The sequence below is a fragment of the Callorhinchus milii genome, unplaced genomic scaffold, assembly GCF_018977255.1.
Source record: "Callorhinchus milii isolate IMCB2004 unplaced genomic scaffold, IMCB_Cmil_1.0 Scaffold4, whole genome shotgun sequence".
Classification (NCBI taxonomy): Eukaryota; Metazoa; Chordata; class Chondrichthyes; order Chimaeriformes; family Callorhinchidae; genus Callorhinchus; species Callorhinchus milii.
Genome location: NW_024704745.1, coordinates 66,438,481 through 66,450,922, shown reverse-complemented (window position 1 = coordinate 66,450,922; position 12,442 = coordinate 66,438,481). Strand labels below are relative to the sequence as shown.

Sequence of the window (12,442 nt, the reverse complement as noted above, 5' to 3'; positions counted from 1 at the left end):
TTCACAGAATAGACTATGAAGTGAATTGACCATATAGTTGTAGGCGAAATGCGGCAGCCAATTGCGCACAGCAGTGTCCCACAAACAGTCATGGATTGAAAATTACCAATTTTATTATTGTTTTGTTTTGGAGGGATTATTATTTACATGATAATGTAAATTGTGCTCAGTTTATGACAAGAATTAGTGTAATGGTGAGGGTGGCCTTTTCTCGTGGGGGGGGGGGATGTTGTGTTGAGGTAGGTGACTGGAGGATTTTTGGCAGCACATTGGGAGAAACTTCCTTCTCTTTACAAATAATGAGATGTTTAATATCCACCTGAACAGGCAAATGGGGTGTCAGTTTGGTATCTTATTGAAAGAATGGACTCTCCAACAATGCACCGCATTGGAATGACAACTTAGACTCTGAATTCAAGCCTCACAACCTTTTGTCTCCGAGGCAAGTGTACTTACCAAATGAATAAGGGTGACACCACTGAACATCATTAATCTTCTGTTACATTGACTGACCATATTGGTAGTTTTCATGGATGAGCCTTGAGAGTGACTATCAACAGGATATTCAACAATGGGTCCATCACAGCAAGCTCGATCGATTCATTGACATCACATACATGCGCTTTCCATCAGGGATCACTGAGAAGCAAAGGAGAAAGAAAATGTTTGTTATTTCCTGTCGCTACCCCAATGCCATTGCTATCTGTTACAATGCCCCTACCTCATTTTGGCTGAGATCACTTAACCCAGGAGTACAGTTATTTTAAATTATTTTCAGAGGAGGAAACGTATGTTACAAAGATTCTACAGCATCAGAACTGGCCCAATTAGTCCATGTTGGTCATTTATACTCCATAGGAGCCTCCAAATTCTAATCCAAAGTGTGTCAAATTGGTTCAGTTGGTAGGAATCTCGTCTCTGACTCAGGTTGTGGGTTCAAACGCATTGTCGGTACTTGGAACTCATATAGACTGACACTCCAATGCAATCCTGTGGGTGAACTACATTGTTGGAGGTGACAGCCTTTGGGTAAAATGTTAAACCAAGGTCCTATCTACTTGTTCAGGTGGATGTTAAAGATAACACTATTCGAAACGAGAAGGCAGTTTCTCTCGATGTTGTGGCCACATTCTCCCAACTTCACGGCTGTTTGTGGGACATTGCTATGTGCAAATTGGCTGCTCCATTTGCCTACAAAATGCACAGTCACTTTACAGTTTATTTTGTGAAACATTATATGATATAATGCTTATCATATGTAAGGATAATCAAACCTCTCTCTCTATCCTCCTCCTGTAATCCTCTTTTGCCCCCTTCCCTTAGTATTCAAATGGATGTTACCTTTGACATCCCAGCTAGGTTACAATATATATCTCCCAGAAGCCTTCCTGCATATTTAAAAAAAAATTCTAAATATTAATTAAAATTGCAACTATAATTAATTGATATGTGAATGTTTGGTGCTGAGAGGCGAACCAATATATATCTATCGATTCTGTTTATATCATTTTAGACAACAGACTGTATAGTGTGTTTTGCTACTTGAATCTTATAATTCACATAACAAAGATTGCGAGATTTGATTGTTTTTAAATAAGTTAAGCATTCAGAAAAGACCCTGTTGCTTGCCTATGCTTAGACAGACTATTTTAAAATGGAAACTGTGCAAATTAAGTTTGCAATTTTTAAATGATATTTTCGATGACCGTATTAATGGCCTTTAAATTATAGTCAATGAAAAATAAAACTGAAGAACATATTGGTACCTGATGTCAATATTCATAGTGTTCTCTTTCACAACTACAGTTCAGACGCTTCAATGCGATTTTGCTGATCAGACCATTTTTTGCCACTAGTGTCAAATTCTTTGACTACACGTAGCAAAATCAGCCAAAGTGACATTTGACTGATATATGTACACGAAAATGCCAGATGTAGTGGGTGTAATAGTCCTAGATCCATTTGGAAGCATATAAAAGGCATAGCCTCGTTATTATATTGTAATTAATCTGCTGGTGTACGTACAGGCAAAAGGGATGAACATTTGGAGGCTTAAATTAAAATTTAGAGTAACCTCCGCAAATTATGATGACAGAACATGACTGTGATTCGGATTTTTTAAAAAAACAAACAAACATGCATTTCAGTATTATCGAGGTTTACCTCTTTTTTTAAAAAAATGTTACCTTTAATTTTGGATGAAGCTGAGATACCCAGTATTAAAAAGGGCACAGTTAAACCTATAGGATACAGAACTGTAGGATCCGCGGTCCCACAACACTGGTTGTAAAAGCACAGTAGAGGATAAAGGATATTTACAGGGACGGCTGTAATGTTTGGGTTTGTCTGAGAGGGAGAAGTCTGCAGAAGCTACAACTATCACTATGTGGGTCCCCTCACCCAAGTGATGAGTTTTGTCAGTGTGGGGGCGGGGGCGTGGCGCTGCCCCCCTCCGCTGGTGACAAGCTGGGGTCAGCCATGCACTGTCACACAATGTGACAGCGGCGATGGTTGGGGGCGCACAGGAACTTCACGCGATCCAAACTGCATGTGCAATCGACTTCGGAAACTCCTTTTTTCCCCCTCGCAGGACTGGCTTGAAAGTCGATGTGTGAAGAAAGCGATTGTGCTTGAATAGGCTGTCTGACAGCGGTCAGGAGTGCTGGTAAGCTGGCAGCGGTGCTGGGGGAGGGTTACCTAGACAAGTCTGCTTCATATCCCCAGCGCACTCAAAATATGGCATCTATGACAGCCGGATGTGTTTACTAGCTATAGCTGGTTTTGTCATCTCCACCTCGAGGTATGATACAATTTGGTATCAGGAAACAATTTCATGAGAAGTATGTTCACACTGTATTTGGGGGAAGGGGGAGACGTAATTTTTCTTGGATCTTTTAAAAATTAAACAGACAGTAAATCTTCATGGGTGTCACACTTTGATACTGTGATTTTAACTGAAAGTTGCGTTTCAACAGTTGATAAACTTGTAGTAACTTGTAGAACGGTCGAGAATTGTATTGATTTGTGAAAATGATACTGCAAACTGCTTCGCTGACTGTACAGATCTAGCACTTTCCCGATGTGACCACATGTTCCCTCCCTTTAGTTTGAAACGCAAAGTTGCTTAACCTATAGTTCAAAACATGTTGGCATGATTACCTGCAACAAGTTAAAGCAACTGGAGACAAATTTGGGTTCTACGTTGATTTTTTATTTTGTTTTGTGCCAGTTACTTCAAATACACGTAAAATTGTAATCAGGGAAGAGTAACGTTTATAATGAAGCATCTGGAACTCAGCACTTGACGTTAACAATGCAAATTAATAGCTTTTGGAAATGTCTATTTAGCGCTACTTTAAATACCACTTATAGCTTTTTAGCAGAGTTGTACAGAGAATAGTAGTCAACATAAATCAAACCAGAGATCCATTAACAGTTCGAAAATACCACCAATTTTCATATATTTGGTTTCCTTTTCTTTAATCATGATCCTATACTCCAAATCATTTAATAATACATTTGCTGCAGCTTTGAAAATATACACCTCTGCAAAAGTAGTTTTAAAATTGAATTAAATTTATGTAAATTATTTTCAGAATCTTAAGTGTATTTTAATGTAATTTATTCTCTTCCTTAGGTTTGCTCCAGTATTTTAATCAGAGAATGGATTAATCTATATGAAGTAAATGAATAATAAAATTACAATAAGTATCAATGTTAGAAGTCAATTAAGTGTTTTGCTGCACAAACTAAAACATTTCCATGAAATAACTAGGTGATGACATTGAAGTTATAAATACAACAAAATGTGAAAGAAAAAGATCAGCATAAAATTATATATTTGCAAATATATTTAACTTTTCAGTGATGGGTGGGGGAGGGAGGGGGCGGGGGGCACCTGTTGATCCCACACAAAAACTAAAAGCTAAATGTGTCCCTATTCAGCAGTTTATTTTCTGATGATGCAAGCATCCACAGAGGGTGGCACCTCAAACTGTTATTCTACTGAATTCTCGCCATGCTAAACCATATATATTTTTATAGGGAAATGATGGAATAAGTCAATGTATCTGGTGACTATGGCTCACACACGGCACCCAGAGATGTGTAATCTTCCTGACTGTTTAACTTCAGTCGGAAGAAACCACATCACGTTTGTTTTATATTTATTGATTATCATACATAACATTTTAATCAAATGTTTAAACTACATTTGATAATTACTTTAGTTAGGAAATAACAATAACCAGGCATTTAAAACTATTCATAATCGCTTTTCTAAAACTGCTAATATCAAAAAATCTTTGATTTGTTTCCTTTGCGTTGTATGCCAGCGAGAAAATATACTCTCACTGAACTCTATGCACAGGATACATTTGGTTCCTGTTTCCATTAGCCTTGTGGGTGACATATGTGGAAGAAAGTAAAAAGCTAAGGAATTCAATGTAAGTTCTAAAGAGATTTTTAAATATTTTCATCAGTTATACCTGTGCTGAACATCCGGAAAAATACTATTTCCTTTTAAAAAAAACACAATAATTCAAATGCCTATTTTCTTAAAGCACAAGAAACAAAATTTACAATGTAATAATATTCATCTTATTTGGACTGCAATGAATCATTACACCATGCTATGGAAATACACACTGTAACATCTAATGTAAACTAGGTTATTCACTCTGTGTTATATTTAGTTCCCTGGTATTATCTGAATCCTGTTATCCACTTACAGTACATTATGTGGTCCATCATATATTTGAGAGATGCCAGTGGTAATGCGAATAATGCCACAGGAACCAACAGGGTTTTTTAAATCCAAATTTCTTAAAGAATATGTGCACTTCAGCGAAGTATTTTGTCAGTAGCTGCCTGACTTGCTCATGCTAAAACTGCCCAATACTTATTTAAATTCTCCGAAATTAGGGGGTCCAGTACAGGTTTAACTTTTTTCGAATTATGTGTATGTGTGTGTGTGTGTGTGTGTGTGTATGCCTCATCCACTAAGCTGAGAATCGTCAAAATCAATTATAATAGCATTTGAGCTTTATTGTAAGTATTTAGTTCCACTGAATATATAAACTCCATCTGGTGAACGGTAAAGAGACCGATTTTACAATCTGGAAGAAGTCTGTAAACCCGATTGAATACAGCGTTCATTATTTATCAATAAGACATATTTACGTCATGTGACATATATATGTTAAAATGTTTGTTTTCAATTGAGCAGTTTTAGTTGCTCAAATGTTTGTCTTTTCACATGACTTTCTGATTATCTATAAGACTGAACAGTTGCTCCTATCTTTGCCAATTCGCATTTAATATTTGGCGTTGAGCAAATTCAGGCTGGTATGATTGCACGTTTTCTCTTTGGATTAGGATCGTATAACATATACAGCTATTTTACATAGGTTTTTTTTCACAAATAAATGAAAGTCTGAAATGAACACTTTTGTGTGTTATTACGTTTATCGGTTAATTGACAAACTTATTTCTTACGTTGTCCAGACACAATGGTGTCCTCATTTAATATGCCAGTCAATCTATACCTTAAAAATGCTTCCAAAGTTGAATATTAAAAAATTCAAATAACAACCTAGAGTAAAGGCACAGAAACAGATGGTGGTAATAAAACCAAATAAAGGAGTGAGAAATAGAAGATCTCTGCAATGTAGCCAGAAAGTTATTAAGAGTAATAAACCAAACATTATGCACACGCTAACATGGCAGAGTATTTGTAGGGTTAATTAAACACCGCAAACAAATTTTAAAATATCTCGATATATTACATTAAGATCTGTTATGACTAAGTGTGAAAATGAATTTAAGTGGAATTAATGCGGTATTTTTTAATATTATATATTAGAGGAGTTGTAATGATAACTGCATTGTACTGACATAGGCTAACATGGACATGCTGGATCTTCTTCGTTATTTTGGTGGTAAATCCATCAAACAAATCCCCTACAACCGTTTACGTGAACATTCTTAACATCCAAACGAGTCAACAACTGTTAACGTGTTAATCTATTGGTCAAATATAGAAGAAAATAAATACGGTGCCTTTCATTGGTACTTTTTTAATGCATCCCCCGAATTGCCCTGCGCATTCACAATTGATTGATGTTAAAACATCCCCGATCTTGTTAATTTACCTACAGGGTTATCTACGTATCAAGACTAAATCAAATCACCGTAAATACAAATGTCTGAATTTTTACACGCAAAGTAGAGGACTGGATGAATGAATGTAAAAAAATAACTGGTATAACAATTCACCAGCCCAGCTCCTGAATTCCTCACCTAGACATGCATAACATGAATAGCATTCCCCGGATACGTGTTTGTAGTTTATTTGTCTGCCCTCCAATTAACCGAAGATATTCAGTAGACAGAATCAAGACTTTTGGTACAGATGTTGTTCATACAAATGTCAGACCCAAGCGACTGTTGCTGCTCGGGCATCTGCCACATAACCGATTCAATCATATCTCCCGAGAACACGTCTGTCTGCACTTATCTAAACTCGCCCACAAATAATTTGATTCTCGTCATTTTTACAAATTTTACTGAGTCAAATTGTCTTTAAACCCCTTTTTGGTGAGTACTATTATTTTACAAGACACTCTATTTTACTATTTTTAAACGTTTAATTGGAGTATATGTTCGGCTGATAACGAGCAGTTAGTTGTAAAATCAGTTTTGTAAAACGTACGTAATAAAAACCTGATGATATACCTATCATTGGTATTTAAATACATATATTTTCATAAAACTTAAAAACTATTGAGAGGCCTCTAAATAGTACTATAAATTGTAGTGTTCTGTTACATCCGTTATGCATTGAGTTTTATAATCATATGTATATCTTGTTGCAGATTTAATATGTTGTTTCTAATTTGAAGGTAACTGATTTATTTCTGATATTGTGCAGCAATATGAGCTCTCGGCATGTTTTCCATATATTATGAAACACAGTAACCTGGATTTTCTAACACATTCACAAACCATCCTTCGTTTTCGTCTTTTAAGATATTTTGAATGTTAATGTATGTTTAATATTAAGACAATTTATGAATTTATGAATCTTATCCAAGGACACGTCGCACGTTCAAACTAAACCTAATTTGCAATGCAATTTAGATTGGTAAACTGTTTTATACCAACTATGGTGCTTTGTAATACACATCTAAAGCCAATTTAACAATGCTGCACTATTCCTACAGTGTCAATCATACCGACTGTTTTTTTAAACTGATAAAAATCTTGATCTATGCAGATCTACCGCACTTCTACATTCCAATCCACCTCTACAAGTGCACATTTTAACCGCGTCTGTGGGGCTGTTCGTTCTCCAAGTATTTAATACCACTTTTTTTTCCAAATATTCATTGCTTTTCCAGGTTAGAGACTTGAGACAATGGGTGACTGGAGTTTTCTGGGAAGGCTTTTGGAGAACGCACAGGAACACTCGACCGTGATAGGCAAAGTCTGGTTGACTGTGCTCTTCATCTTCCGGATCCTGGTGCTGGGCGCTGCGGCTGAAGAGGTTTGGGGAGATGAACAGTCAGATTTCACCTGCAACACCCAACAGCCGGGTTGCGAGAACGTCTGCTATGACAAGGCTTTCCCCATCTCCCACATACGATTCTGGGTGCTCCAGATCATATTTGTCTCAACGCCCACGTTGATATACCTGGGCCATGTACTGCATATAGTGCGCATGGAGGAGAAAAGGAAAGACAGGGAGGAAGAAATTAGAAAAGGCCAAGGAGGCAAAGAACTGCTGCTGAAAGAGGGCAAGAAGAAGCTTGCCTTTAGGGATGAACAGGGTAAAATCCGAATCCGAGGGGCACTGCTGCGCACCTACATTTTCAATATTATTTTCAAAACGATATTTGAAATCGGATTTATTGTAGGTCAGTATATCCTGTATGGCTTTGAGCTTAGACCGCTGTATAAGTGCAGTAGGTGGCCGTGTCCCAACACCGTGGACTGCTTCATATCTCGGCCAACGGAAAAGACGATCTTCATCATATTTATGCTTGTGGTGGCTTGCGTGTCCCTTTGTTTGAACCTAATAGAAATCTATCACCTGGGCTGGAAAAAGCTACGCCAGGGGGTGAGCAGTCGATGCGGTCTGGACCACGAGCCGGAGACGCCAGTCACCAGGACCGCCCCGGCTAGTCTCAGTTACCCTTACTTCCCTGACACGACGGAGGCTGCTCCCGTCTACCCGGGGGCCCCGCCGGTCGAGTTCAAGATGTCGCCCCTGCCGGATAACAAGACGCCCTACGCGGCGGTGTACAACAACAAGCTGGCCGCCGAGCAGAACTGGGCCAACTTCGCCACCGAGCAGACCCGCGAACGCCAACCGGCCGCCGGCGGCAACGGCCACGGCCCCAACAGAGGAGAGGAGGAGCAGCAGCAGCAGCCGGAGGAGGAGGAGGGGGAGGAGCACGAGCGACAACAACGGCCAAAGCACGAGGGCGATCACGTGCCCCAGACGCCGGCCAATGAGCGGCCAGGAGGCCAGCGCGAGGCGCGTGGCGACGGGCACGTGACCACGACGGTGGAGATGCACGAGCCTCCGGCCCTGGACACACGACGCCTGAGCAGAGCCAGTAAAGCCAGCAGCAGCAGGGCGAGGTCCGACGACCTGTCGGTTTAGTGCCGCGCAACCTCTCTCCATTTCCTCCCTGCCCTTCAACACTTCCTCATCATCCTCCTCCCGCCCTCCTCTCTTAAATCAGTACAGTTTTATCGACAGGGTTTAAAAAAAACACACACCTACACGTACACCCACCCACCCACCACCCACCCCCACACACACACACACAAAAGAAAATGGCCGCGCAAAGTCAGGGGTGGTGGGAGAGGCGTGCATATGTATATGCATTGTCATTGCAATGCAATCCGGGAGTTGTATATTTCTTAGTGGCTTTCACCAGAGGTGGCGATTTAATTGAATGCAAATCTTTCGAATTGCACTCCCAAGGTAGCCTCGGGGATGTCAAAAAAAAAATACCCAAGCTCCTATTTTTACCAGCGTTTTCATATTTCCCAAACCAACTCGGTGAAGTGTAACGACTAAAATGCGAAAATCCGACACGTAGAAATGCCCCAAATATTGCATCATGTTAGCAAAGAGTCAGAGCAATTTAGCATGTTGTAGCCATCACCTTCAGTTGACTCAAGATTATTGGTTGCACCTCTCAGTGAAGCTAATTTTACCAAACCTGCTACCACATGTTGAGTGAAGAACAGTACATTTTAATCTAATGTCAAAGCATTTTTGAATGCCAAGGTTAGATGTCTACAGTAAGCTCCGGAAACACAACTCCTTGAATGTCTTGCGCTCATCTTATGTTAGTACAAGACCTATGCACTCTGTGATTGTAATCAGTTCTCTTTAAATTAATACACTGAAGGTAAATGTTTCTAAAGCTGAACTACAACACGCAGAATGCTTCATGCATGACACATACAGTATTCCACTTAGTCCTACCACAGAGCTGCAAAAATATTTAGCTTCTTGGTTTTGTTCCATCTCCACTGTTCCTCGTGCCCCAACAAAAGTAGTAGAATTTTGAATTTCGCTGCTTATAGTGACAAAAGAAAACAAAAGGATTGCATACCTGCTTAATATCTACTTCTAAAACACCTTTAATGCCTACATTGCTTTAATCAGTAATAGGTTATATATGGTATTTAAGATAAAAGAGCACCTCTCCAAATTTAAAAAAAAGTTAGATTACTAGAAAGTACTTAACGTTTATAGGGTGATGTACATGGAAGATTTAAAAAAGTGAGAGATTTGAATGTCTTCTTATCTTAAATACTTCAAGCAGGACAGCAAACTCATACCAGTTATAGATTAAGGGGGTATGCGCTGCAGTTTATTTGTGTGTGAGGGCGTGTTTGTGTGTAATGGTAGATACAATCCTACTCTGATAAATTTGGGATTCTACCACTTTTAACCTGGGCGCCTCAGGACAGAAGGTGAGCTTAATAACCAAGAAGTAAAATAAAGGCATGGTTTGTGGTAAAACTGTATTTATAGGAGAGTAATGTTTTTACTTTTTTGTTAAGTTTTTAGGTCAAGTGTACTATCAAAATATTTCAAAGATATGTCATCAATAAACTGAAATGGTCCCAATTGTTGCTTCAAGAACATGGTATTTTTACACCCCCTACCTTTCCAGTATAGGGTTTAATTTGGAAGAAACGAACAGTTTAAACGGTTGTGTCACCATTACAATACATATGTTAAAATTTACACACAAAGATTAAAAAATACATTGTATTACAGAGTTAGGGCATCATGCTGTATTTCCCACATTTGTTGTTAGAGGAAACAGAATGAGAGATAGAGAAAAGGAGAGTTGCACTCTGTTTCCTTGGGCACTTATTTTTTGCTGTAGTTTCAGAAGGAACTTAATTGTAGTTAATATTAAGGGGGAAAAAAAGTGCCCAAGTGACAATTGCTTCTTCACCGTTTCAGTAGATCCTTCCAAAGGATCACTAGGTTGCAAAGGCTGTAAATTTGACATCTTCCTAGGGCACGCACTTTTGAGTTAAAGTGCGATTACATTTTCAGGAATGAAACTATTAAGCGCATGGTATGTATTAGTAGTATTCTTTCAGGTTTCATCTTTGCTTCAAAGTCACATTGCCCCAGCTAAAGTTAAAACAAATCATAATACCTGGTAGCTTTATATTTCAAAAGAGAAAAGCTAATGCTTCTATTGCACTGTTTTGTGCAAGAAATGTTAATAGACTTTTTTCTCTTCACACAAAATGCAGTTTATTTTCTGAGGTTACCTAACACAAATAAACATTTAGATTTGATTTATTTGTTGCCCTGTGTTTAGTTCTATTGAAAATATGTATTGGAACAAAAAACAACTGCTGTCATCAATAAGAAAATGATTTTCTTCTATAATTTTTTAAGAAAACTTGTAGCTCTTGCTTGGATTAAATCCAGTAGATAATTGGCCACAAAACAAGTAAAAATCATGTATTCCTTGATTTAAAAAAATTCAATTCTAACTTTAATGTCTTCCCCATGATTGATTTAATTTTCTAGCTTGATATAGCATTAATTATTTATTAAAACCCTTAACATTATTGACAACTAAAAAATCGAGGAATCAGTTTGTAGGTGTAATATTTTTAAAACTGTTGTTCTTTATTGCACCTATTTTTCTTGTATGATGTGTGGTATCTTTGTAACTATGTTATGGATCCTGAAAGTTTACATTATTGAAAGTTGCACATCTGAGCAAAAAAAGACAAAACACTGTTACCAGAGTTTACATTGGTCGCATAATAAATTGTAGGAAAACGACCCTGCCAGTATGCAGCAAATCTAAAATGAAATGTCTTAATACAACACGAGGGCTCTTCACAGAAAAGGCAGTGCTGTACAATTAATTGATTTCCAGCATTTCAAGAAAGTCATACAGATTGTTCTTGTATACAATTATATGGTTTTATTGATTATGAGAAATGCACAGACACAGACTTTCTTTCAAAAGGTAATTGCGTAGTACTAGGCCTTCAATCACAGTTGTCTGTGGGACACTGTTGTGCGTAAAATTGGCTACTGGGTTTGCCCACAAATACACAGTCACTTCCTTTCACAGTAAATCCTGTGAAGTGCTTTGGGATGCCCTCCAGAAGTGAAAGGCGCTATACCAAATGCAAAGATTATTACAGTAGTTGGACTGTGGTTTATTTGGTAATATTTATTAGTATTATTTGGTAATATATTTACAATACAGAATTCATGTCAAATAGACCACAGTGCCACAATAAGTGAGGTAAAATATTTTGTACATGCAATTTAAATTAAACAATTATTTCCTAATCCAATATTTTGTTGCTTTCTTTCATGCTGTTGTGTTAACAGCTGAAGACTTGCTCAGAGGCTTCAAACTCTGCTTGTTGCCCATGGGAGCATTTTGTTATTTACCTTATATAACCTCACACCCAGATACAAAGAACTTTCTGGGCAGTCAGGGACTTTTAAATGATTTGGAGCAAAAGCAACAAAGCTGTTATAAGTGCTGTCTTGAAAGAAGTGCCTTATGTATCACATTCTGTAAGAGCAAATTGATGTAAATGTTAATTTACCTCAAATGTTTACAAAAGTGTTACCTAATAAACTTTTTTGTACCATCTTCTTGTCCGATTATTTTAGAGAAATATTCTTCACTTGTGCTTTGGTTTTTAAACTTAACTTTTAAAACTGGGTATTTCAAACTGAAGTATAACATCAAAACATATATTCATTTGTATTGTATTTCCATGAATTACACTCATGGAGGTGACGTTGTCACAAAAGCACAAAATGTGAGCTAGCTGGTATTATAGCTTTACAGTAACGTGTCCTGCACTTTTGCACTGCTATGGTCAAAATTCATCTTCCAGAAATAAACAA

At 37.9% G+C, this 12,442-nt stretch overlaps 1 protein-coding gene across 1 annotated transcript; it reads left to right on the top strand.

Moving 5' to 3' along the window:
• Positions 1-7,015: 7,015 nt before the first annotated feature.
• On the top strand, positions 7,016-8,797 carry gja3 (gap junction protein, alpha 3). Its single transcript, XM_007905588.2, has one exon. It carries the CDS (start codon positions 7,418-7,420, stop codon positions 8,666-8,668), a length of 1,251 nt encoding a protein of 416 aa, XP_007903779.2. The 5' UTR covers positions 7,016-7,417; the 3' UTR covers positions 8,669-8,797.
• The last annotated feature ends 3,645 nt before the right edge of the window (positions 8,798-12,442 follow it).

Bases quoted from the DNA above. Each gene is read 5' to 3' on its own strand.
- gja3 (XM_007905588.2), top strand. From the start codon at position 7,418: ATGGGTGACTGGAGTTTTCTGGGAAGGCTTTTGGAGAACGCACAGGAA.